The sequence below is a fragment of the Rousettus aegyptiacus genome, unplaced genomic scaffold (assembly GCF_014176215.1).
Source record: "Rousettus aegyptiacus isolate mRouAeg1 unplaced genomic scaffold, mRouAeg1.p scaffold_m13_p_3, whole genome shotgun sequence".
Classification (NCBI taxonomy): Eukaryota; Metazoa; Chordata; class Mammalia; order Chiroptera; family Pteropodidae; genus Rousettus; species Rousettus aegyptiacus.
In genome coordinates, this window is record NW_023416306.1 from 164,552,167 (window position 1) to 164,580,037 (window position 27,871).

A 27,871-nucleotide genomic window follows, 5' to 3' on the forward strand; every position below is an offset into this window, starting at 1 on the left:
AATTAATTAAACCCATACATTTTATTATTCACTCAATCATCCCAATATTATTAAACGCAGGCGGTAAGCAAAATAGGCCCACTCTGAGCTTCCAGCCGCTAGAGGCAGAGAGCAGTAAATCTCTCTGCCAGGGGCAGGCGCTAGAGGAGGAGAAGCACAGAGAGCTATAAGAACACACAGGTGGCACCTCACCTGTACTTGGGAGCCGGGAAAGGAAGTCACGCCTGTGCCAAGTCATAAGGGACGGGAAGAAGTTAGCCAGGTGGAGGCAGAGGATGGGAAGAGTGAACCAGGCCTAGATAGGGGGGACGTGCAAAGGCCTGGAGCCGAAAGGCAGGGTCAGCGGTGGGCTCAGGCATGTTGACTTCTGGTTCGAGGTGGGTGTGCCGAGATTCAGGAGAGGCAGGGAAAGTAGCGCCAGGGACCATTTGGTGAGGGACCTGGTACGGTGTCTGGCTTACTCCCGGAGCAAAAGAGAAGTACTGATGGGTTTGAGGCGGGAGAGAGACCGATCAGAAGTAGATCCCGTTTTTCCCTTGAACGAGGCGTCCAGCCGAATATCCTAAGCGCCATTGGGCTCTTTCTGAGTGCTGGACGCTGCTCTAGTGCTTCGTGCTTTTGTCTCAGTTAATCCTCACCACAGCTGACCATGGGGAGTAAAGAAGAAACTGAGGCTTAGAGAAAACTCAGTGCCCAGGCTGCATTCCTAGATCAATTACGTCAGAAATTCTGGGGTTGCAACCCAGGCCTCAGGATGTCTCAAAGTTGCCCCAGGTGGCGTCAGCTAAGCCCTTACATTATGCGTCCCTGTTTCCAAGGGAGGGCGGGCTAACTCCTGCAAAGAGGGCGGGACACAAGCCGGCAGGGCCCACCCAATTGCCAGAGGCTCTGTGGCTTTAAGAACTGAGGCTGGCTGCCTACCCAAGAGGCCGCCCACCATTGCACAGGTCACGTGAGCACAGGCTGCAAAGGTAGGCTGCAAAGTTAGGCTGCGGCAGCACTGGGGCTGGCCTGGGCTTGCAGACCCGAACCCTGCAGAGCAACCCCGGTGGCACAGGCGAGCCGAAGAAAGGGGACCTTTATGCCTTTTTGAGGGAAGCACACATTCTGCAAGGCCGTGGAAACAGAAGAACTGTTTGTCGCCCTAATACAGACGTCCCAAACAAACAGTAAGTCAGAAGGGCACAGAACGCAGCACAGACCCACCAGGCGACGTCTGCATACCCCACCCACCCACCTGAGAAGTCACAGGTCTGCCGAGACCCTGCCCAAGGTGTAGGGGTCACAGGCAACTGACAGGGCAGAAAATGCACTGAAATTCTCCAAGGGGTGGCCTCTGTCCCTCTCTTTGAAAAGTCCGAGCTCAGCTCTTGACAGGTAGCACCGTGATGATTGCAGGTAACATTTCCCTCTCGCTCCTGCCTCCCTGCCGGCCTCCTGGTCTATGTCATTGCCCTGAGAACCCCCAAGGTCACGTGAAGGAAAAGAAAGAGAAACTGAAGCCAGTCAGAGGTATCTGTTGGCCTTTGGGCTCGAATCTTGCAGGGGATGAGTTGATAAAGCTAGTGACCAAAATAGGGCGTGGCAGTGGGGGTGAAGGGCCTCCAGGAAGTTGCCTGGGCACCCAAAGGACACAAGCAGGAAGCTCTGAGGAAGGGTGGAGGTGAGGCAACAAGCAGATCATTACCTCCACCTTGGCCGGAGGCAGAGCCCTGTGAATCGTCTTCGAGGCTTTCTCCAGACCATGCGTCTGCTTGTTTCAGCCTCCATTGCAGGGCCACGTGGTGCAGGTCCCTTGGCAGTGGCCTGCTTCTGATTTGTATGCCACCAAACACTAAAGGCAAAACCACTGGATTTGGGGTGTCTCCTCTCCAGCATTATCCGTGCCTTCCCGCTCCTCCTTTATTACAGACAATTGAGAGCTGACTGTAATCTACCTTACTTTATGAGAACACATGCAAAAATCATGTGTTGGGGGTAGGTGGCAGGTTGAGATTATGTTGGCATTGATTGGCACGCAGAGGAGTTGTCTTCAAGATAAACTGGGTACAAGCTAAAAGGAAAGGGAAGAGAGGTCGGAGAAGAGAACGCAAAGCAAAAGCTGGCCTCACCGGAGGGCTAGAGTCAAGGCAAGAGTGAGGTGGCCTGGGGTGAGGCGGGCAGGGAAGGGTGGAGTGAACTGAGAAAAAGCTCGACTGTGGCTTGTCCATAATCACGGTGAAGCATCTGAAAGCGTCAGGTGTGACTTCCAGATGCAGGGCTAGATCCCAGGAGATAACTGGTGGCCCTTGACACGTTTTATTTATAAATGTGAGCATCCTTGGAAAATACTGAAAGTCCGCGTGTGACTCAGGAAGGTCCGGCGACGCCAGGCTCACCTCGCAGCAGGGCAGCTAAAGCCTGGGCTCCGGGTCACCAGCGTCCCCGCTCACCCTGTAGGCACTCCCCACCCCACTCCCCACCTTCTATACCTGCCTGGTTCCCAGGGGCTTCGCAGATTGCCACTGCTCCTGCTCTCGATGACAGTGATTCTCTTCTACTGAGAACCCGTGTGTGTGTATGTGCACGTGTTGTAGCCGCCAGCCCCCGAAAGACACACGGACCACCAGAACTCAGCGAGTTATAGGAAACACACTATTTAGCCAGCTGGGTCTGCCAGGGGTACGCAGACCCCAAATTAAGCAGCCTCGAAACGTAGACGTACAGAGTTTTTAAGCCCCAAATCCCATTCTTCATTCTGTCTAAACACAAAGGTCTATTTTTCTTTTATCCACTACCTGTTGATCCACAGGTCGGTTGTGCAAGCGGGGGTACAGAAGCAGAAAGCTTATTGTTAGAACGTTATGTTCCTATGGGCGATAGCCAAGCAGTAATTTCCTGCAAGTAATAAATTTCTAGCAGTCATTTTTCAGCCACCACATTCCCCACTGGCCTTAGCAGAAAATCAGATCTTTGATTCTTCATGTGGACTTTGCTCATAGCCTCTATCCTGTAATACTAAAGGTCCAGCTACAGCAGATAGAAGGGTCGTTAGCCATGGTGACCACTTGAACATCCTATGAAACCAGTTATTTGATTCCAGTCTCTGTCTTTCCCTGGCATTTAAATTTCTCTGTACTAGTCATAAACTTTCTCTAATTATTCTAGAGTTGTTGACATAGAAGCAACAGGTTTCACCTAGAGCCATACATAATCTATCTTGCTTTAAGAATAATAAATCTAAACCTCTTCTATTTTGGAGGACTACTTCTGCCGGTGAATCGACTTGAGTTCTAGACTGCTGAGCTCAGTTAAATTTAGGGGAGTTCCTACCTCAACAAAGTAAGAAAACTTCATCGGCCTCAGGCAGAGGGAAGTCTTTGAGGTCTGGCTGCGAGGAATACACAGCATCAATGAAATCTGTGCAGTCATGAACGGGGGTCTTGGGGTCTGGGTCTGGCAACAGATTGGCTGGGTCGATGACAGTAGCTTTGGATTTTAGCCATACGTTTGTGGTTATCCGGTGCCTCCCTGTTGTTGAACATTTTCTGGGCTATCTCAACAAGTTGGGACAGGTTCATCCCTGCAAAACCTTCTAATTTTTTTTTTTTTTTTTTTTTTGTAATTTACGCTGGACATCAGGGGCTGCCTGAGTAGCAAAGGCTACATTAATTGCCCACTGGTTCTCAGGGGCCTCAGGATCAAGGGGATGTATACCCGGTACGCCTCATTCAGAAACGCCCTGGGGGATTCCTGAGGTCCCTCCCTGTATAACTTCAGTTACCTTAGAAAGGTTAGTTGGCTGGCGAGCAGCCATCCTAATTCCTGCAATTAGAATCTGGTGGTACCGATCTAATGCCGTCCTCCCCACCTGAGAATCGTGTCCCCAGTCTGGGCGGGGGGAGGGAAATCCCTCCTCCATCTGTTCCCCTGCTTCCTCAGCTCCCCTCCCTCCCACAGCTATCTTTTGTCCGAATGCATCCGCGTTCTTCTGAGGTCAAGGGGGTAATCAATAGCTTTTGGCAATCTCATCCCAGGTGGGGCCGTGAGTCCAAAAGACACTTTCTAAGAGTCCCATTAAGGCCTGGGGTTTCTCAGAGAAAGGCAGATTCTGTGCTTTCCAGTTGTACAGGTCACTAGTTGAGAAAGGCGCATAAACCATAAAGGGCCTGTCTGTGTGCTGCCCCTGGAGGGGCGCTTCTCGCAAGGGGAGAACGCCGGGGTGGCGCCGTCAGCTGGTGCCCCGCCCGGAGTGGGAGCAGGAGGCCCATAGGGGTTACCTGCCTGAGTCCAAGGAGGTGAGGCAGTGCTATTGGGACTCTGTTGTCCTGGATTATAGGGTGGGGGAAGGTCACTGTCCTCTGGTGGAGATTGGAGGACTGAGGGACTGAGCTGTCTAGGAGATTCAGTTGCTGTATGTTTCAGGGTGCCCACAACTAAAATGTGTGCCCCTAGAGAGAGGGCACTCCAGCGGAGCCAAGGAGGGGGTTCTGAACAAGGTTTAACCAATGATTGATGTAGGGAAACTGATCAGGATGTCCCGGGTCTCCCGCGACAACCTTCCAAACATTCCCCACCGAACCCCTGTCAAAAGAACCCTCTGGAGGCCCGTTTACATCAAAAGACACCCACTCAACTTCACACAATGTTCTTAGTCTGCCTGGAGAAAACTTTATGCCATAGTCAGCTCCCTTTACAAACCCTTCTTTGAAATGTCACAGGAGACAATCCAAGGGTGTCTTCTGTGAGCTCAGGCTTCCTCCCATCGCTTGCGCAGAAAACCCAAAACACACAACAGACACTCAGACGAGAACAATCACTGAGGTGTCGGTGGACTCAGAGAAGTCCGCCACCTACAACCTAGACAGGACCGGAGACAATAAACAGAATCCAACAACAGGGCATGGGAGGCGGCTTCCCACAGCCTGGCCACGGTCCAGGAGATATGACTGCGTCCAGTCTCTCCACGGACCCCCAGTGGCCAGTCAACAGAACCATGAAGGCACCTTTTATCCAGACGCCGAGGCCTTGGAGATTCCAGATTCCCATCAGACCAGGAACAAAGAGCATGTCCTGAAAGTTGCATCCTCAACAATTGCATTCACCCCATCATGGCATTCAAGGGCCCTGGTACGTCTCAGGTTGGCCACCTCTTTGAATCTGTAACAGAGACAGCAACCGCTTCAGAGGCCAGTCCGGTCTTAGATCCCAGGGCCACTCTCTGAGATCTCGCTGGAGCCTCCAAATGTTGTAGCCGCCAGCCCCCGAAAGACACACGGACCACCAGAACTCAGTGAGTTATAGGAAACACTCTTTATTCAGCCAGCTGGGTCTGCCAGGGGTATGCAAACCCCAAATTAAGCACCCCGAAATGTAGAGGTACAGGGTTTTTAAGCCCCAAATTCCATTCTTCATTCTGTCTAAACACAAAGGTCTATTTTTCTTTTATCCACTACCTGTCACCCCACAGGTCGGTTGTGCAAGCGGGAGTACAGAAGCAGAAAGCTTATTGTTAGAATGTTATGTTCCTATGGGCGACAGCCATGTTCCCTTAGCTGATAGCCAAGCAGTAATTTCCTGCAGGTAATGAATCTCTAGCAGTCATTTTTCAGCCCCCCACACGCACGCACGCACACCAGGAACACAGGTATGCTCACTTTCGATTAATTGCAATTAATCTCACCCTTTTTCAGTTGAGGGTGACAGGCACAAAACCAAACGTACCCCTCCCTTAACAGATTTGGGCAGCCTTTCCGGGAGATCTGCCAAATTGCTAGATGGCATTTGCATTTTTAAAAAATCAAACGCGTTTTGTTATTTTGGTTTTAAGGATTTCCCAGCCTTCCTTAAGGCAATATTTCACGTGTGCCACACTTTATAGCTTTCAAAGCATTGCTTAAAGATACATGAGTTTGTTTTTCCTTCCTGCAGACATGTGAGGTTGGCAATGTGGGCTCTCTTCCTGTACCCTCCTAGAGAAAGCCAGCAGGTGGAGAGGCTAAATGACTTGCTGTGGTCCTGCAGTAATTTTGAAGAAAAGTTACTATTCGAGCACAGCTCTCTGGAAAACTAAGTTGCGTCCTTTTGACTGCCTGGAATTGTAAAACATCTGTGCTTTGGAAAACAGAGTCACCATGGGTATGATCTCCTCCAGAATGCTGGTCTGGCTGCTGTTTCGGCCACTCAAGAGCTATGAGCCGTTAGGGAAAGTATTGAATCTTCCCGTGCCTCCTTTTCTGTAAAAGGGGGATGACAGTTCTCATCTAGTGACTATTGTGTGGACTAAATGAGATAATACATACAAAATGTTTAGAACGATGCCTGGCATCCAGTAAGCTTTCAATAAATGTCACTATCAGCATGCAAAATTATTATTACCTATGCCTTCGGGACACACTCTGTATTAGGTAGGGTACAGGCTAAGTTGTAACAAAAAGACCCCATTTTCCACATTTGCTCAAAAAGGACAGAAGCGTATTTCTCTGTTACTTAATAGCCAAGAGGCAGATGGTCAGTCTTCGCTCCGCTCCATAGAGTTATTCAGGAGCCTGGACTGAGCTGCAGGTGAGTCTGGGAAATGTAGTCTCTAGCGAGGCCAACGAAATATCCCCAGCTAAAGCTTAAGAGTTCTCTTACTAAAAGCAAGAAAGGGACAGGGGGAACTGGGGACAGTTCACCATCTCTATGTCGTGTTGCCGCAGACATGTGATTTGGACCTGCATTTGACGTCATTAAGGGCTTCTCAGTCGGCCTGTCTCTCAGCCCACCCGCGCTGTACTTCTTGTCTAGTGGATGCCTGATTTACTCTTGAACTTCTTCTCTAGCAGAATCCAGGGATGGCTCTTGGCTCCATGTCTCAGATAAACACCTCCAGTGTCGGTGTGACCGCCTCCTGCAGACTGGTCAGACTGACTATGTACTGGGTTGGGCAGCCTGCTCTATTACTGCCTAAACCTCCCAGCAGGCATGGCATTGGCTTTGTTTTTTTATTACTTTTTTTCTTCTGGATCTTTTGACGGCTTCCTCCACATGTAATGTAAACTCCGTACTCCCTGGTCTCTAGAGAGTCGCCTTCCTTGTGATCTTGAGTCTGCGTGCCCGATTCAGGAAGGGTCGCGGTGCTCCTCCCATTCCTCCGGAGTCCATCCTTGCTTGCGTTGAGGAGTAAACCTTCTCCCCACCTCATCTGAGATTAGCTATGAGCCCAGAGGGCTGTGATAGAGAAGCCAAACCATTTGTTTGGCAGGGGGATGGGTAGCCCCCATGGTCTTAAATCTCTGTGGTCTTACAATTCAACTTCCGTGGTGTACACTTTCCTGAAATCCCTAAGTAACAGCCTGGCTCAGTGGAAGGAAGTATAGATCAATGTTCTATTTCATTATTGCAATAATTGAGATTGAACAGGTCAAGGAAGGGAATACCAATTATTTCAGGGGACTCTTATTCCAGGGCCAGAAAAGGTGCTTTGATGAATACCGCTTAACAGATGAAGAAGGAAATTTGCATTTGTCGAGGGCCTACTATGTGCCAGGCACGTACTAGGAGCAGAAGTCAGAGCACTCAATAATAAAACAACCTAGCAGGAGTAATTTATATTAATCATTGCATTTAATTCTTATAAATTCTACCAAGCACGTATTTTTTACATTTTATAGACAAAAATGTTATTTTGGGACATGGGAAATGGTAAGAATGATTTTGAAACCACATCTGTCTGTTTCTAAAAATCTTGCTCTTTCTATCATTACCTCATCTGCCTCCAGTCACTTTCTTTGTTGAAGAGGGAATCTAGTCTATATATAGAAGTGACCTTGACCTCTCTAACCAGTGACTGCTGTTAACTCAGAGGGTGACTTCACATGACTATGACGGTCAGTTTTCCTCTCTGTCCTGCATCTCTCTCTAACCACCTTTGTCCATTTAGCCTTCCGTGTGAACCTCCCAGCTGAACTCCACTCTGGAACACTTCTGCCCTGCTCCTTCCAGGGGTGCTGGTTGCTGCTGGAGGAATCGGTGCTCTATGTCTCTCTGGGCTGGTGCAGTCCTGGGTCCCCAAGGCTGCCTGGAAACCCTTGCACATGCCCCTAGATATGTCCCTGGCTCATTGCCATGGGCATCTCCTCTTGACTGTCTCTCTTTCCACAACCCTTTTTTAAAGCTCCGTTTCATTGTCTTTCATTGTCATTGATAAGGAATCCATTGATAATATTGAATGAAATTGAGGCCGCAGGAAACTCTCTCAAGGTCCTCCCTGGCAACCCTCCAGCACATAGCCTTCTCTTCTTCTCCATCCCTCCCATGCCAGGGAAGGGGTGTGCTCCTCCCTCAGCTGGCCTGCTCCCCGCACCCCCACATGCCCTCCCCCCTTTCCTGGACCCTCCCTCCATCATTGCTCCCTCCCACTCACACCTTCAGCCTCTTTTCTCCCAACATTTCTCATTTACCTAAACATGTGAAATCTCTTCGGTCTGAAGAATACCCTGTTCTTAGTCCCACGTTTTTTGTCTAACTTCTCTCCTGAGTTTCCCGTTCTCTCTCCCTTTGATGCCGGGCAGGGCAAACTTCCCCTGAGTGGGTCCACACCAAGAGAGGGGGTTCCTCGAGCGCAAGAAAGAATTCAAATGCCTGCCAAAGTTAGAGTCAAAAGGAAAGTTTATTAGAGACGGGGAAAAGCTAATAATCAAATGCCCAGACCAGAATCATTAAGAAGCCGCCCTCCAGGCCCAGTGGTGCCCTTGTCCCTGGGCCGACTCCATCTTTCTGGTGCGCTGGACCCGTTGCGTGCCTCCGTAACTCCAGCATCCCCGCCGGCGACTCTGTGTGGTTTCCGCCCCACTTTGCTGGCCATTTTTTTCCCCCTCTCCTTCACAGAGACCGCCTTGTCCACTCACTCCTCTTTAACACCCTTGTACAATGTAAAAAATATTCTTAAGCTCACAGGCTGTACCGAAAGGTTGCCAACCCCTGGCTTAGTCTGTCTCCCAATATCTACATCTCAATGAAGTTGCGTCAAGTTTCCTGCAATATAGTGATGCTTGGGTGATTTCCTAAAGTAAATAATCTACGAAAGCCAAGAGCCAGGCAGCCACCACCCACTGGGAGTCCCTGTTGCCACTCCTCTACCCAGCAAGTTCAGTGCAAGTGCCCAGACACCTAGGCATTGTGGTTCTGATGGCCATAGAGCTAGACTCTGGCTCTCTCTTGCTGCCCTCTCCTGGCTGGCTGAGTGTTGAGGAGTTCACGTGGTTCATGATACCTTCAGGTCTGGTTGCTGGTCTGTAGATTTGTCAAAACCTATACAGTGGAAAGTCCTGTCCTAGAGATCTTGACACTGGTTGTGATAACCAAGTTCATTATTTCTTGTAGGGCCCTGAGACTTTTTGAGTAGAGGTATTATATACAAAGAACAATCATCGTGTATTGTGTGTTGAACATTTACTGTGTCCCAGGCATTGCTAAACAGGTATCATTTCATTTCACCCTTATAACAACCAAGTGAGCTGCACATCCCTTGACTGGTCAGCATTCTCGTTGTACGAGTGATGAAGTCGAGACCCAGAGAGGTCAGATACCCTGCCCAGGGTCCGCAGGTGGTAAATAATGGAGCTGGAGCTTGAAGTTCCTCCATGTTTATCTGACTCTAAAACCCAAGTTCTTAACTGCTACCCGAGGTTCTCAATCTTTGTAGAGTCTAATTCAGTGGGAATTGCGTAGAGCCAAGAATTTGCATTCCTAACAAGCATGGCAGGCTTCCGATACAGGTGTCCTGGGGGGTTCTACATGTTGAGAACAGTGCTTCTCATAAATAGAAACAAGACTGCTTCCAGCAGAAGGATATAGCTACTCTACTCCAGCAGCCTCACTTGGGGGCGGAACAATACTGGGCCTACCTGCCTGCTTTGAGTAGAAGAGATGAGAAGAGGCGACAGAATGTAAAGGCATCTTATCTCTTGCTGTCTCTCGGGTGTCCCTACCCACCGCCACCCAAGTCCCAGAGAAGTGCAGCTCAGTCAGATTTACCTAGAGGCGTGACATTCCTGCTGACAAAGAGCCCTGGGCGAGCGAATGTGGGTTATGTGACAACGCTGAGAATGTAAGGGGAGAAACCGGCTGTTCTCAGGAACAGCTTCACATCTTCATGGAGAATGTGTGCTGAGCAGCCCGGCATATCCCCTCTCCTTTCTGAATAAGTCAGACCTGGTGCTCCTGCGGTCAGATCTGCAACCGTTTACAGCTTGCTAGGCAGAGACAAAAGGAAAAAGGCTTAGTGATAATCTAAACACAATGAATTTGCAGTGAGACAAACCAGCTTGGGCCACAACCACTGCTGGGCGGCTCTGGCCCTTCCAGCAGCAAATCTATGTTTGGCAAGGAATGGGATGGAAACTTCCCCGTACCTGCAGGCCAATATTTTCTCGAGCTTCTGGATCTCTTTGGCTCCTGGGTAGGGTTGGCCATTATCCATGGAGCGGGGGCCAGAGGACACAGGCCTGCGAGGGTCAGCCGCTGGCCAGTGCCCAGCAAAGAAGAACTGTAGTGAAAGAAACACAAAACTATGCTCGGCATCGTGCTGGGTGTTTGACCGATGTGACTTAATCTCCTGACAGCCCAGAGAGGTGTTGGGATTATATCTTCATTTGACAAATGGGAAAAACATAGGCACAAATACCCAAGTAGCTTGTGCACGACCACGCAGGTAACGAGCAGGTCCAGGAATGAGACCCAGAGTCTGTGCCCTTTTCTCACGGCCATGCGCCCCGTAAGGGGCCATCGCCCTCTGCTCCTTCCTCAGAACAAATCCTCCACTTCCAGTCCAAACAAGTTCCGCTCACAGGCCTTGGCAAAAAGCCACTTGCCCCTGGGTCCAAGAATAACGTAAATACAATGAACCGTTTTTTAAAAATGAGATTACAGATGTCAAGCACTGAGCCCAGTGCCTGGTACTTTTTTAAAGCACTCAGCAGACCTCCAGACATTGTCGGCCCGTGGGCCGGGGTGTTCCTGGCTGCGGGAGGTTCTGCTGGCCATTTGGTGACAAACACTCCTCAAGTAACTACAATGGATGGTCAACATAGGAAGGAAAAATAGCCTTGGACGCAACAAATTTATAATCCCACTGGGGAATAGAAAGGATTTAATATTTAGAAAAAGAAATCAAAACTTATTAATAACCTACGCACTCAAGGGCCCTCATTTCCGGTCTCGATCGTACCACCTACGAAATGTGTAGCTTTGGAGAAAGTCACTTCACATCTTCTTGGGCCTCAGCGTCCTCATCAGAGAAACGGAGACACTGCCGACCTGAAAAGGTTCTGTTGTTAGGATCATGTACGCTCTCGGTCCTCAGCGACAGCCATAATGGCAGAGGGGAAAGGAGGAAATAGAATTAGGTGGACTCTCCTCGGGACCTAACTTTGCAATTAAGCTTTGAATGGGGCGAGGGCCCTGAGGGTAGAGAGAGAAGGAGTCCTGTGCCGGGTGCTTTTATCCTCATGTTATAGAGAATCCAACTCCCATTGGTTTGAACAGAAACGCAGTTTATGGACTCGTGGAACTAAGAGATTCACAAGGAGGGCGAGCTTGACAGGCATGTCCATCCAGGTGTTCATAGTGCTGTCCGGGCTCCAGCTGCCGTTCTCGGCAAGTGCTTTTAGCTGTTCCGCACGGTCACATGGCAGGAGCAGTCCAGGCCTCACATCTACCGCCCCTGCAGACCTTCTGGCCCCCAAGCTCAGAAAGTCCTGAGAGTCCTTCTGATTGGACCAGCCCAGGCCACGCGACCCAATCCCTGCATGCGGAGGACGGACGGAGTTATGTGATGGGCTTAGCTTAGGTCACAGGTTCCACTTCCAGAACCCTGGAGTAGACTCCAGTTCCTTGGAAGCACAGGGATCCCCAAATGAACATTGGGCGCTCTTGGGGGCTGCGCCTTGGCAGGGAGAGGCCCTGATGCTCACAACAGGGACGTTGCTTTTACACAATGAAAAGGATCGAGTAAGCTGTGTCTGAGAGAGAGCCCACTGTCTTGTCCGGCCAAGCAGAGCACAATGTTCCCTAGAGGAAGTTTGAGGAATGGCATTTGAGAGAGCAGCAGGGGCACCGCAGGGGGCCAGGCTGGCCCCAGGCCCCAGGCCCCAGGTTAAGGAGCCTGGAACGAGCCTGCCAGTTTCTGCCAGTTTGGTTGTAGTGTTTACCGGCACCACCGGCCAACTCGGGAAATGGGCCTGTTTCCTTCTATTATAAATGCTAATTCTCTAGTCAGTAAATAGTCACTCTGCCTTAAAATGTTCCGTGCGGTGAACAGAGACAGGAGCCCACGGTTACCGAGCATCCACGGCGCGCTGACTCTGGGCCAGAGGCTTTTCCTGCATTTTCTCCTCTGTTGCCCCCAACCTCCCTCCTAGACAAGAAGCATCACGGCGTTGCACAGGAGGAGGAGGAAAGGGCAGTTAAGTGTCATGTGCAGAGTCACTCGGCGCAGAGGTGTCAGAAGGGAGACCGGAGGCTCCAGGGCTGCTTCACTCCAAAGCCCAGGGCAGGCAGCCGCGTCATGAATCTGTCCAGTTTGTGAGAATTCCACTCTGGTGTCTCAGCGAGCGCCTGAGCCGATGATGACCCTTCGGCATGGTGACGTGAGCATGAGCCTGTCCTTTGTTACATTTGTCGTGGCCTAGGACTTGATGAGTGTGGGAGTCTGGGGGTGGAGGGAGGGCGGGCAGTCGGGCCCGGGAGCAGCAGGGCTTGCTGGGCACCCTCGTCCTGGCCGGCCTCGCTGGCCTTCTCAGCTCGGCCCCCAGCCGCTGTGAGGGCTCCACTCAGCGCTTTACATACCTCGTCATGACCCATCGCAAAGCTCCTCTGAGGCAGGTGCCGTTATTCTCCCTGTCCTATAGATAAGCAAGCCAAGGTACGGCCGTGAAGGCTGAGGCCACAGCGTGTGGTTTGTCCCTGTGGGGTGTGTGTCCTTGTCCTTACTGTACAGATGAGTACCTTTTCCCTCTGGGATGGTGCCCACTGATCTCACACAGCTGCCAAGTGACCGAGTCGGGATTCGAACTCAAGTTCCGTCGGACCCCAGAGACTGGGAGGGTGATCTTTATCATTTAAGCAAACCCTTTAGTAGGGCTATTTGGCCTGTGAACCCCTCCCTGAAGGGACCGTCCCATGTGCTCGCAGGAGGGCTCGTGATCCCATTGCTGTGAAACACACAGGTTCTTTCTCGGGCCATCTCTGCACATGGATGTCACCGTCCCCTTCCCTTACTCTCTACTTCTTCCCCTTTCCCCAAACCCCTTCTAGAGAGCCCTAAACAAGCCTTGGGAGGAGCCATTTCCTGTGTGGTCTCCCTCCTGGAGCCTCAGCCCACATCGGTCCAAGATGATGCCGATGCTGATGGTAAGGCTTTTATTTGTTTAAGGCCACCTACAACAAAAACACGGAAACCAGGAGAGGAAAAGGTCCAGCGAGTCGTCAGAAGGCCAACGACAGCTGCAGCGAGGTGAGGGCAGGAAAGTGGGCTGCCCCCTTTTCTTTATGTTCTGTTTTTAGCCTGTGTTTTTCAGAGCGAGTAGGTGCCATGGTGATAGGTGCCATAGAAATAGATGGAGCTCACCACCCAGCGCAGGGCTGCCAGGCTGTTCCCATGGCAATGCGCTGAGCGCCAGGCCGAGCCGGGGTTCTGCTGCGTTCCGGCTGCTGTGTGTGGCAGGACCCCCAAAGGGCCCGGCCCCCAGACCAGGGGAGAAAGCGCCCCTCTAGGATGGTCCCTTAAGGCTTCTGACTTGCTCACTGTGATCGTCGGAGGCCCCCGATGGCATACCCTTCCTCCAACGAGCACCCACGAGGGCCTTCTTTATCTCTGAGTCCTCCCGGGGAACTTGCTTAAGGGGCTTCGCCTTTGCTCAGCACAGCGGTCACATCAGCCAACAGTGGCCTCTAAGCTAACTCTGCCGGAGTTCCTGTCCCCGTTGTTGGGAGCACGCTATCCCCCATTCTGCCCGGATGTGGGACTGTCGTTGGCTTTAGGCAACGGGTCATAAAGAGCTTGTGGAGCGGGGGACTGAGTCCTGAACACTGAGTGTCAGGAACCCTCCTAAAAGAAAATCTCAGAGGATCTCAACGAGAAAGTACAGCAGGGAATAACATGATCATACCGGAGATGGTGGTTTTCAGCGTGCGGAACCTCAGGCAGTACAGCCTCAGCTTCTGAATGGCTTTAATGGGCTGAAAGGCCCTTTGAAACAACCGCTGTTTCATTCACATAACCATCTCTGCATAGCACTGATAGATGGATGTAAATGAACCTGCCGGAGCTTAGTTCCTTTTTATTTGGGTTTTGACCAATTATACGTCTTCTGAAATGTAACCCATACGTACATATCTGCCCTTTAAACCTGTCTTATATTACACCTAGCATAAGGGATTTAAGCTTAAAGGACATATATTATTATACCTGTCCCATAATATCTACTTTTGTAATGGGGCTCTATTATATATGTTTGTTCTACACATTTATGCTGTCAGGTGGCTTACTTATTCAGAGTGAGTATATTTCTGGACTAACGCAGGGTTCTGAGCCCAATAATTCTAAGAACTGATCACCCGAGAGTTAGCTTTACTCTCAATTAAAGCAATACACACACATACCTCTACCAAAGGAATTTTTAAAAACTTCAATAATTAATACCAACATCCACTCATAAATTATTGCCTAGATAGTTAACAGGTTATGAAAATCATAGAACCGGAGGGCATTGAAGAAATGTCTCTCCTGGCACATCTGGCATTTGACATAAAGAGACCAAGGCCCAGAGTCGAGGCGCCCGGCTGTTTAGGTCGGCTATCTTCTGTGTACACAGGCAGTGTGTCAGGTCACTACCCCTAAGCACGCTTTTCCCGGCAGCGGAAGTGCATGGAGCCTCCAGCTCCCCCAGCCGGGGGGGGCGCGCTGCTCACAGTGACCTTGAAGTAGGCTTGTAGGTCATGCCATTGGCCAAGCTGTGCAGTGGAACTAGACGACCAGCAACTGCCTAGTTTATCCTTAGGACTCGCCCACGGAACCGCGGGACTCGGCATTTCCTGTTAGTCGCATCGTCCCTTGTCCTCTCTCTGGATCCACGTGTCGTGTTTCACGGTTACAGGGATTCGGTCTGGCAAGGCATTGCAGAACCTCCGAATTAAAGAAGCAAACGTGCGTGCTCTGGGTTTACAGGCCCAGCAAACCCAGCAAACCGAAACAGAAGGGCTCGCCTTCCTGTCCCCTCGCATGTCACGCCTCGGAGTGGTGCCACTTGGTGGGGTTGCTTTGTGTGACTCAGTAACTGAAAGCAGATTTGCTTCGAAGGAGGAGGATCTCAGATATTCTATAACTTTCTAAGAATGTGCATTCGCAGCCACGTTCGGAGGAAAGTTGTTCCCAAGTTTCACGGGGTCGTCACGTCTGGCCACGTGAGGCGCGCGCACACACGCCTTCCTTTCCCAAGACGAGCCCCTTCCCATGGCCTTGGACAGGACCCCCGAGTGAAAAAAAACACCTGACGTTTAATTCAAGATGCATGACAACCCGAGCGTCACTTTTCACACCAACATTTTGAAACTAAACATTTCATATGCGTGTACGATCACAGTTTAATTTTTTTAATTTAATTTTTTTTCCTTTACCATATATGTAAATATAGAATAAATACGTATAACATGAAATTTGCCGTCCTAACCGGTTTTCATTCTGCAGTTCAGGGGCAGTGAGATGCCCACGCTGCTTTGTAGCCATCCCCACCATCCGTCTCCAGAACTTTTTCATCATCTCGAACGTGAAATCTTTCTCCATTCAACGCGAGCTCCCCATTCCCCACCCTGCCCCCAGCCCTGGTCAACCACCATTGTCCTTCTTGCCTCTATGAATTTGACAGTTCCAGGTATCCCATGTAAGTGGAATCGTGCAGTACTTGCGCTTTTATGACCGGCTCATTTCCCTTCGCACGATTGCCTCAAGGACCCTCCATGTCGTTAATATGTGTCAAAATGTCCCTCCTTCTAAGGGCCAAGTAACAGTCCCTTGTATGTACATGCCACATTTTGTTTAGCCACAATTTAATGTTTCTGTAGTTTATTCCTTATCCTTTTAAAATTTCGAAACCATCAGAAAGTGACAAAAAAAAAATGGCAAGGGCGGTACCAAAAACACGCTCTTTTCTTCTTGAACATTCTGAGAATAAGTGGCCCTGATGCTTCGCCTCCCTGTTCTTTCCTGCGTTTTTCCTACATACAGAGATGCTTTCCTAACCGCAGCACGACCATCGGAACCAAGAAACGAACCCAGTTTTATTATTTCCATTGAAGCCTCACACTCCATTCAGGTTTCACCCATTATAGCAATAACGTCTTTTATCGCAAAAGCGTCTAGTTCAGCATCATTCTTGTACTTAGTTATTGCCTCTCTCATCTCCTTCGGTCTGGAAAAACAGCTCCTCAGTCTTTCCTTGGCTTTCATGACCTTGACACTTTCGAAGGTCACAGATGTTGTAGAATGCCCCTCATGATCGGAGTCAGGTTATGCCTCTTTGGCGGGAACATCACGGCTGTAACATTGAGTTCTTCTCCTTGTCCCCTACCAAGGGGCTCTCCATTGTGATTTGTTTCTGTACTAAAGATGGCCATTTTGATCACGTGATTAAGGTGGTGTCTACCAGGTTTCTCTAAGATAAAGTTAGACTTTTCCTCTTTGTAATTAATAGGCTTTTTATGGGGAGGTCTTTGAAACTATGTAAATATCTCATTCCTCGTTAAATTTAATTATTTTTAACATCCATTATGGTGGACTTGTGGATTCCTATATGAGTTAGTGACTTATATTCTATTCCCGTCATTATTTCTTTTGAAGCTCACATCGTCCCCAATCGGACCAGTGAGAGTCCCTTCAACCCATGTCCTTTTATCTGGCCCCATCATCCTTTGAGCACATTCCCACTTTCCAGCATGACAAGATGTCCCAGGCTCATCCTCTGACTTTCTTGCCCTAGTTGTGGAGTCAACCATTTCTTCAAGGAGTCTCAATATATCGTAACGGAAGATGATATTTGGAATCCAAGATCTGGGCACGAGATGTGCTCATTCCTGTATTGAAATGTTGCTGCCCCCAGGCAGATCTAAGGAATATAAGTTTACACACACACACACCCTGCCTACCCTCTGATACTTCGGGCCGGGCTGTCATTCCCCACCCCTCTGCAGAACCCCTCCTCTCTCTGATCAGGCTGTGACACCACGGGCCAGACCGCCCTCCCTGGGAACGTCCTCCTCGTCACTTGGGCTCTGACCTCTTGCTCTGGGCATCATGGCTTCTGGTCCTTCGTCCCCCACTGTGACTCCTGCCTCGCTCTGCTCCACTTCATGACGTTAGGACTGAATGTTTAGGAAGAGGAAGGAGATGACCACCATTGGAGCAAAAACACACTTCTTTTGTTAATAGCCCTTTGCATATTGGGAGCACGAATCTCTTACCTATTAAACAATACTAATTAATATTGCCGATAAATAGGCAATACTTCCAGCATTTTCCCCAGTCTTTTGTCTCTGTTATTGTGATGAAAAAATTTTGAAGTATTTATAAAGTTAGGATGCCTTCTTCCTCACAGCAACATCTATTTTGCAAATTTGCAGTTGTATTTAGGCTGCCACCAGCAACTGTCTTGGCAAAACGCTGAGCAACTCCCACCACAAAAATTAATGAGTGGAGGCAAGGTCTGTACACCTACTTGTTCTGTTCTTCCATTATCAAGTGTAGGACTGCAGGGAAATGATCCAGGGAACATCCACAGAAACCAGACACGGACTTCAGTAATACTGTGAATAATGTGATCTTCTCGGCTCTTGCCTGTGAGCATCCAGGAAATGGACTGGGTCTTCTGTTTTTTTGTACCCCTTGAGGTCACGGCCTGCATATGTACGAGGCACTTCCCATACTCGTTGGCCCACAGAGCTGTGATGGCTTCACACACTGTTTTGGCACCAGAGAGCAGAGGGAGAGAAGGCCTGGAACCTTGAGGGGTATGTGTGGGGAGGGGGCAGGCCCCTCCTGCAGGACCCAGTGAGCCTTGCTGCCCGGGGATGGCCAGGGAGGGAGAGGCTTCAGGGCAGAGACCAGGCGGCCCTAGGCATGCATGGAAGGGAAGCTGGGAGAGGGTGCTTGTCTGCGTGTGAGGGGAGAGGGCGTGAGAATGGTGGACACGGAGTGCCCTAGAGGCAGAAGTGGGGGTGGGGTGGGATTGTTCCTGGTGGGGCGGCCAGTGAGTAGATGAGTTGGGTCCATGTGGAGAATCTGTGTGAGAGCAATGGGAAGCGAGATGGCTGCTGTGTGTGGAGGGTGGGGACAGGGGAAGGGACACATGGGGACCTAGAATGCCGCCCGGAGGAGTGTCGAGTCTGAAAGAAGAGAGGATGGATTAGAAGGGTAATTCAGTGCCCTTAGAGTATAGCTCGAAGCAGCCCTGATCCTCAGGTTTCGAAATAGCAAAAAAGGCTAAGGTTCGATTTGGGTCCCGTCAAAGCAATATTTTGCAGAGGACTTTTAATGTCTAAGGGCCATTTTTATGAGTGAGCTAACATTTTCGTGACAATGATGAGCCTCTGAAACCCTTTCACTACCCCCTTCAGCTTCTTTGAGAACCATCTTTTTATTTTCTTGTTTGCCCTGGGCCCCCCTCCACTGGAGAATTTCCAGATACTAGAAATTGGGTCACTTTGCTCCCTCCGTTTGCCCAGGTTCCGCCCAGGGCTGGGTGTGTACTGGGTGGACAATAGGAATAAATAAAAGGTATCCGCCCACTTCCCCACTTCCCTGCTCCCCCTCGCCCCCCAGGTCCTTCAAGGCTACGGCTCTGAGGTCTGCTCGTTTGAATGCAGGCTCTGAACTCCTAGCCACCCAGCCGAGTGCATGTTGCTCAACTCTCATGCTCTGCTTTCATCTCTGCAAACTGGTGGGGGAAGCGGCCCAGCCCACTGGTTGTCACGAGGGCTCGCCACCACCTGTGTCAAGGGCACCTGGCAGGCACTCAGCGAGCGAGAGCCGCATCGTCATCACCATGGTATTCACGCTCCTGGGCGTACAGGCCCTTTAAACTGGGGACCAGATTCTATTTTACTCACTTCTCTGTGCTCAGAGGACCCTGCACGGCTGGGACTAGATAAGTATTTTCTGAATGAATGAAAAAAAAAAAAAACTTGAGAGCAACCCGGATTCTCAGAACTATAAAGGGATGACATTTTATCATGATGTTTTACTTCTTTAAACTGGACCCGATTCTACCTTTCTTATGTATTTTTAATTAAATTTCATTTTTTTAAATCTAGGTAATACTTACATGGTGTACTATTCAAAGCTGCAGAAGGAGTAAACAACAGAAAGTCCCTCTTCCATCAGGGCCACCCCGTGACACAACTCCAGGGGATGCCATTCACATAAAATACGGTGTGGCAGCCAGTGCCCCTGCGCAGGCCACCGTCTACCCGGCTTCCCCCTCTGCAGGCACCTCTGCTACCCAGCTCTTCTCCATCCTTTCAGAGATGGTCTCCATGGATCTGAATGGATCGCGGGGGTGTTATTCAACATAAAATTATCCTCCTTGCCTTATTTTCCATCTTCGAGACATTATTTCATATGAGGTGTTTAGAGAATTGCTTCCTTTTTTAATACAGTTACGTCGTATCTCCTAGTGTGGTATAGATGTACCATAGTTTAACTACTCCTCTCTATGAGACCAGTATTTAGTCAGCCTTTGTTAGGTTGCTTCTAAATGGTTTCTAATGCAAACAGTGCAGGCATCGCTCAGCCCACTGAGCACATCGGAAGGATATATTCCGAGAATTGGATTGCTTGGGTAAAGCAGAGAAATGACCTCCTAATGGTGGAATTTCAGTCATCTGTGACAGAGATAGAGGCAATCTTTTTATACTGGGGTTTAGAGTATGTCAGATCCTGCAAAGCATTGATTATCCATGGACCCCCTCTCTGGTATATTCCATGCTAGGGAACAATAGTTTCTTATTCTCTCGAGAGAAAAGAACTTGCAACAGAAATGTGCCTCTCTGAAGTCCAGCCAAGGCTCACTGATGAGATCCCATCTTATCTCACTTCTAAAGGAAGACCTTGCTGGGCAGTGAGACACCTGGGACACTAAGAGCCACTCGGCAGTGAGTTCACTGGACACTCTGCTGGAAAGCCTGAGGAGTTCAGGGTTCAGTCCCCGAAGAAACACATGATGAGCTCCAGGGACTCTGGCCCCAGAATCACCTTGTGGGGGAGGGAGGGCAGTTCTCTGCTATTCCTACAGAGAATATCATTCCTGTTAACACCATGGGATGGATGGGAGGGTGGGTGGGTGGTGGGTGGATGGATGGATGGATGGATGGATGGTTTGGTGGATGGATGGATGCATGGATGCACAGATGGGTGTATGGATGGATGGATCAATGGATCAATGGATCAATTGATACACAGACATATATAGGTAGATATTGATCAAGCAGGCATGAACGTAGACTTGCTTTTGGATTGGGGCTCTACCACATAGTAGATATGGGACTTTAGGCAACTCCTGTGACCTCCTTGAGCCCCAGCTTCCTCGTCTAGAAGGGGATTAACAATGCCTTCTTCGTGGGGTGGTGGTGAGGGACCAACAGTTGTAAAGCAGCGCGGGTAAAGGACCAAGCACAGTACCTGGCACACTGTAGTCTCCCACTTATAGTGGGAGCTGCTGTCATTTGGTGTATGACTGGTAAGTCTCTGGTTGGCGTATTGAGGGCATTTCTTTGGCAGGAGCCAGTGAGCATGTACTTCATGCTCTGTTTGACCTTTGCCTTCAAGGGGATGAGTCTTCAAGGCAGGGGTTCTCAGCCTTATTGCTCAGCATACACGTGGGTGGCATTCGGGTGCCTGCCGCTCTCCCAGCATGCACTTCACAGGGCAGGATTTCTAGCTACAGTCATTTATTACCAGGCCAGGAAAGTAACATTATTACAGAAAGGATCTAGATCCACTTGAATTTATATTAAAACAATAAATAAATAAATAAATAAATAAATAAATAAATAAATAAATAGATAGATAGATAGATAGATAGATAAATAAATGAAAAGAAAGGCAATCATCCTCGGATTTTGGTCTTCTTGCTACAATTTATTTGCAAAACAGCACCCAGCTTGCACCTACCACCCTATCAACGAATAATGGGGGCTGAGGGCTAACGGGTACCTTTCGGGTCTCATTTCATTGGGTTTGGGGTAAATTTCATTCTTCCCTCCAGATACGAAGTAAGGACAATTATCAGAGGAGCCCGGCCACTGTGCCCACGTGGTTATGGAATGGTCCTGTCTTTGACCTTTGCTGAGCACCTGGCCGAGGTGTTAAGCCTTCTGGTGACCATAGGGAACCACAGACATCCAGGACCTTAGCTCGCGCCTCGGCTGCTTGGCCAAGAGGCCAGGCCTGCCAAGCTCAGGTAGGCCCGCTCCGTCCAGCAGGCAAGCACGGGCTCGACCCGCCAAGGCAGCTGCTTTAAGCCTTAGCATCTTCCTCAACCTCACCCGAGCCTCCCAGCAACCCCGGCCCCAGCCAGGCGGGACCAACCGACCTCTCTTCTGTGTCCCCACAGCGCTTTGCTCCTGCAGCTATTAAAGCACTCACTGTTGGTTTTAGATGCATGTCTACGCCTTCCGGGGCAATATTTAAAAATATTTGTTAAAGAGATTTTATACAATCTCAAATTCTTCATTAAAATGGCCACTGGGTTTACGTAGTTTTCCATCGCTGATATTAGAATCAAAAACATACGTTGGTGGTTCAGAATCCCATTGGGTTCTTCTCTTTAGATACAAAAGTTGTGGAAAATTCAAGCTCGTCCAGAGCGTTCATTATGTACACTGCCTTTGAATTGTGCTTTCATCCATTCTACAGTCAGTCAGTCATTCAACGAACAGTTAACTCCCACTTTTGTGCCAGGCACTGTGCTAGGTGCTGGGTATAGTTAGATGAAGACGTGGGTTATGTCTTGGAGGCCAACATAATGCAACCTAGGTGTTGCTAACGTATTGAAACCTCTTTCTAGATATAAGGAGTCAACTTATAGAATTCTTTTCTAAATGTAATTTCTTGGAGTTCTGAAACCATCTCTATATTGTAAAATCTGCAATATTGAGTCAGTCACCAAAAATCTGTGTAAGGCACTGTGCCTGGAGGAGTGGCAGTGAGGGGATATAAAGAGAAAAACATGTGATTTCGACCTTCTAGGGACCTAAATCTAAATAACGGAAGTCGCACATGGACAGAAAATTCAGTCTGCTGTTTCCTTTGTGATTGTGCACGGCATTCATTCACCCGTTCATTCGATCCTATGTAATTTTTGTGGGTACAGTGTGCTTACACTGGTAGGCACTCTGGAGCCTGTGGAGGAGGCCTCTGGGCACAAAGTCTCCCCAAGAGCGAGAAAGGGGGTTCAGAGGCAAGTAGAACATCAGGTCAACTGCAATCTAGGCCAAAATTAGTGGCTCAAAGAACGCTCTGGGGGTCCAGGGAGCTCCGCATCAGCCCGTGTGATTGCTTGTTGGCTGTTTCCTAGAGGTGGAAGATTTGGAACCAGTTCTGAGGGACGGAAAGGCCTTCTGGGAGGGAACTGGACGTTGCAGGTCAGGGGAAGGGCTTAAGCGAAGGTCTTGAAGTGTTAGGAATGTCTCATTAGAGACTAAGACACAAAGGGGCTGGAGGTGGGGGGAGAACTTGCTCCAACCAACAGCCACCCCAGGGCAGGGCCAGGACCAGCCTGAGGCTGGACAGGAGGTGGCAGCTGGGGCTGAGTCCGCCATCTTCCGGGAGCCGTGCTTTCTCATTCATTGCCCTCCGTCCCCTCATCCAGACTCTCTGTGTCTCATTAAAGGATGGTATGGCGACCTTCACACTCCGCCTGAAGTCCTGCCCTCCCTCTGCTATAAGGAGTTTGATTCTGCAAAAGAAGCCGAACGTCAGAAACGTGTCCGGCATGGCTCAGGGTGAGTCGTGCTAAATGTTTTTTAAAAAAAAAAATTCCCTGGAAATACCAGCGGTATCGACCCCAGGAGAATCCCTAAGGCATCCAGCTCCTGCCTGGGAGACAGAAAGTGAGGGCAAAGTGACATTATTAGCACTGGTCACAAGCTTCCCAGAAGGAACTGGCACTTGGGCCAGACTCGGGTGTGAAAACCTATCACACAGATGGGTCTGGCACCACCCAGCTGTGCAGGGAGAACTGCCAATGGCCGCAGATGATGAAAGCCTTTGTCCTCCTGGAGAAGTGCCCCTCCCCCCCAGCTCACACTGCACTTGAGTCTGGTTTGGATTCAGACCAGGTCTCCCCAGCTTGGTCTGATCTTCTCTGGGTGGTACCATCTCCCCCCTGTCTCCCAGGAGTGGCACCCACGGTTCTAAAAGGTCCTGCAGGAGGAAACGGATATCGGCGTTGTCACTGACCCGAGTCCCAGCAACGTTTCGTGATGTGAAAGATTGTTCAGGTTATGGTGGAAACGCCAAAGGGACAACCCGCAGCATGATTCGAAGCGCTGGAGCAGGACGAGTCTGGCCCCGTTGCGATTTGTGGGCCAGCAGAGTGATCTGTTGCGGCGTGGCAATGCGCCTCAGGCTCAGTGACCTAAACGGTAATTCTCATGATTCTGCAATGAGTCCGGGCTTAGCCGCCTGCTGGTTTTTCTCCACGTGGTGTCTTCTGGGCTGAGACATCCAAGAGAGCTTCTTCCTCACGGGTGCTGAGTCTTCACTGGGTTGGCTGGGACCACCAGGGCTCTAAGAGAGAGTAGCCCAAAAGGACAAGCCCAGACACACAAGTACCTATCAAGCCTCTGCTTCCGTCTTGCCTCCAAATGTCCCATTGGTGGAAGCAAGTCACGTGGCCCCGGCCAAAGGCGGTGGGGAAGGGGCTCTTCAGGGGTGTGAATACTGGGAAGTGTGCTTTACAGAGAGTCACGGGGTAATGTCTACCACATCTCGTTGCCTACATGATACACCAGCAAACACCAGCTTGACTCCTGATGCTGAGACCTCCGGGAGCCAAGAGACAGGCTGGGTGTGAGTCCCAGCTAGGCTCCTTAAACTGTGCGAGCCCTTTAAGCCTCATTTGTAAAACAACGGAATCTTCCCTACAGGGGAATGACAGGAGGAGTGACTGGCTTAAGGTAGGTCAGGTGCTCGATCCCAGGTAGCTGCTGTTGCAGACAGCGGCTTGTTCTGTGGAACAGCTAAACACGCCAGCATGGCACTGTGTCTTCTGGGGCTTTAAATCAGATTTGGACCAGGAAAGGATTTTTTTTCCCCCACCTCTTGTCATTCAGTTTAAAAAAAAAAAAAAGAAGAAGAAAGAAAAGGAAATGATTGCTTTTTAGGTAAAAGGACCCAGAGGACTCGCTTCATTTCTCTGCACAGAGAGAAAGCGCCGTGACCTTGGATAGAGTCCAGGAGGTTCCGGGGACACTGGAATCGCATGAGATCTTAAAGAGCCCTCCCCCTGTGCATCCACCACTCTCTCCAACAAACAAAACAAAACAAAACAAAACAAAGACACCACACGGCCTTCTAGTCTTACTACTAACGGGGATGACACAGGGACTTTCTATGACCAGAAGTGGAGATGAACAAAACCAAACACTACGTCTCTGAAGTTCATTTAATTAAAAAGGAAACGGAGCAGCTTTGTGTGCATAATCCCTCCCTGCTTTACAGTCTTAAAAAAAAATCCAATTTGCTCTCCTAGGGGGCTTTGGAGATAAGAAGAGGGTGGCTAGGGAATCGAGGCCCCCGAGCTGGCCAAACTCCCTTCCACCACACTCCAGATGATTTCCGGAGGCCCGCGGGGCTTGCTTGAGATGTGCGGTCGGCTTCCGTGGGCTCTCGGCGGCTGGCAGCGTCCAGCGCGTCCTTATCTTAAAAGTCTATTTGTAGCACTGAGAGTTTGAGATCCTGAGTTCCAGGCAGTTAGACCAGGAGCCCGGCCTAGACTGTCCCCTGCGGGCGGTGGCCTCTGCCTCACTCCACCATCTCCGAGAAGGGAGGTACGGGAGGTGGTGCCGGACCCATCCCAGGGAGGCCCGGTGCCCGTGAGAGGGACTCGCGACTCGTCCGTCTCAGGCGTGAATCCCGGCTGTGCGCCACCCTCCAGCTGTGCCACCCTGGGCAAGTCCCGTCATCTCTCCAAGCCGTGTTCTTCTCAGTTGTGAAATACAGATGATTACACGTAAGACTCCTTAGCACAGAGAGCCTGCCCGCACTACGCACTCGGAAAACGTGAGCTGACAATATTATTACAGAAAACAGGTGTTCATGTTGATAGAACAAATCTGGCATTTGTGAAAATTGTCCCCAGGGTTATTTCTCCAAAAAGAGCGTGGTTATGTTTTCCTTCGGGGTGGTCTTTTTAAAGGAAATAATCCTTTTTGTTGTAGCAGTTACAGAATGACTCCTATTTATTGCATACATTCTAAAATATTGAGAAAAACACAAAGAAGAAAATTAAAATCGCCCACAGTATTGTCACCTGGGGATCACTATAATTACATGTAGATGTATTTCCTTCTAGTTTTTTCTCTCTCTTACCTATTTTCTGTACAGGGAAATATGCTGAACTTACTGTTCTGTTACCCAGTATTGTTCCTTTATTGAAACATCCCAAACATCATTTAATATCATTAAATATTTCTCCTGTACCATAATTTTGGATGTCTATACCAGATTCCATTGAATGAATGTAGGTCCAACGCCTATTTCCTGAACACCTGTGTGTTAGGTCACTTACAGGGATGGATTTCCCGAGTTCTCTGAGGTGGATAGACTACCACGATCTTTCGCATGGGGGGAAACCAGGCCCAGGGTCACACCGCCGGCCAGAGAGGCAGAATCAGGGGTCAAAGTCAGGTTCGTTTGCCTCCAAAGCTTCCCATTCCAGAGATAGGTTGGCTGCCCCTGGAGTGGGTCATGGCGTGAATGTCAGGGGTCTTCCTCTCCAGCTGCAGTAAGACTGTCTGTCTCTTCCGCGGGGGAGAGTCAAGGACTCTGTAAGCCTATTCGGTGGGGAATCCGCCCAGAAAAAAAGGCATGAACAGTCCCTCTCCCAAATGGCCAAGGAAACGTAGAAAAGACACTCGCTGACGTCAGTCATCGGAGAGATGCCAATTAAAACCGCAGTGGGATGCACCACCCCCCTGCCGGGGCGAGAACGAGGCAGACCAGCGGAACCGAGTGTGGGAGAGCCCACGCTCCGCTGGCGGGAGCCTAAGCCCACACGACCACTGTGAAACGGCTTCGCGGCATCTGTCAACACCGGACGCGTGGACATCCTACAACTCTAGGCCTGTGCCAAACGCAGGTGCGCACACGCGTACCCCAAACACACGTGCTGAAATGCTCCTGGCAGCGCCGTGGGTCATAACCCCACGCCAGACGCCATTCCCGTGCCCACCGGCAGTGGTGCCGGGCAGCTACGCCGCGGTAGTGAACGCCCCGCACAGCGATGAGCACGAACCAACTCTCGTTAAACGCGGCCACGCGGGTGGTCCTCTCGGATATACGGTCGAGTGAAAGAAGCCAGACTGGAAAGACCCGCGCCGTGTGAAGAACAGGCAAGAGCAGTCTGTGGGCGAGGTGTCGGGGCAGAGCCGATCTGGGTGGGGGGTGACCTGACCGGACGGCCCGTGAGGGGTCCCTGGTACCCCGATGATGTCGTTTCTCGGCCCGCATGCTGGAGACGTGGGAATGGTCATTTCCCGATAATTCCCCAAGCTGTGCACTTACGTGCATTTCATGTGTTTGTGTATTCTATGCTGCAGTAAAGAGTTAAATTAAGACGTTTCTACCAAGAAGCAACTGACCACGCGTGTATCGCCTCTCTCGCCAAACCGAGGGCTCCGCCCGGCCAGCGTGGTGATCCTGCACCGGTCCCTCGCCCCGGCCTTGAGAAGTTCTGCCAGGCCAGCAGTGGCCGCCCGCCCCTGCTGGGCCGAAGCGAGCCAGGCAAGTGGACATCGCCCACCGTGCGTGCTGTGCCGGACACCGGGTAAACCATGTGGGTACCGGGATTGAGGTTTGGTTGGGAGTGGCCAGATGCCGCGGTCAGGTGTCTGTCGCCAGAGACCTCTTTGTTCAGCCTCGGGACCCCGAAAGTGCCTGGCATGGAGCCTCGCTCATGACAGCCGTCCCATTCCCATTCACTCATGCCTCTGTCCTCTAGCCCCTGCTTTGGGCAAAATCTTTGGGATCACCAAGAAGACCTAGCCCTGGAGAAATCCCATGGGGACTGCCATCTGCCCCTGTCATCACCCAAGCCAGAAACCTGTCTGCACAGGATGAAGAAGAAAATAAAAACACTTGCATCGCCAACACCCAGAGATAGACATCATTAATATCGTGGTGTCTGTGATCCCAGAGGTTTAAAATAGAACATATCCAATCAACGCGTCAGGGAGCCCAGATCCCCGCCGCCGTCCTAGCTCAGGCCCCATCTTCTCATGCCTGAACTCTTAGGACACGACTGGTCTCCTCCCCCCAACACCACGCCCACCTTCTACTCTCCCACCAGAGTGGCTTTTCCCGACGCTCCGCCTGATCATGGGACTCTCCCATTGAAAAGTCTTCAGTGCCCTCCTGTGGCTCACGCCTTAGCCCCATGCCAGGCCCTGCAGTGACCTGATCCCGGCTCAGGGTTGTACCCAATCCCACACTCTGGTCATCCCAGCCGTCTCCCCAGAGAGAAGGCTCCCCCAGAACATTCAGCCGTGGTTGTTTTGTGGACCCCAGGGGTGGGTGGGGTCCTTCAGGGAGCTGAGGCTGGCTCCTTCACATTCTTCCCTAGCACCTCCCTCACTG

The 27,871-nt window shown here is 50.3% G+C and overlaps 1 protein-coding gene across 1 annotated transcript in view; it reads left to right on the forward strand.

The window, feature by feature from the left end:
- Positions 1-966: 966 nt before the first annotated feature.
- DGLUCY (D-glutamate cyclase) overlaps positions 967-27,871 on the forward strand; it is a 58,221-nt gene continuing 31,316 nt past the window's right edge. Inside the window, 4 exon segments of the mRNA XM_036239552.1 lie at positions 967-1,169; positions 22,905-23,016; positions 26,910-26,957; positions 26,960-27,062. Coding sequence (XP_036095445.1) covers positions 22,911-23,016; positions 26,910-26,957; positions 26,960-27,062 — 257 coding nt within the window. The 5' untranslated portion in view covers positions 967-1,169; positions 22,905-22,910.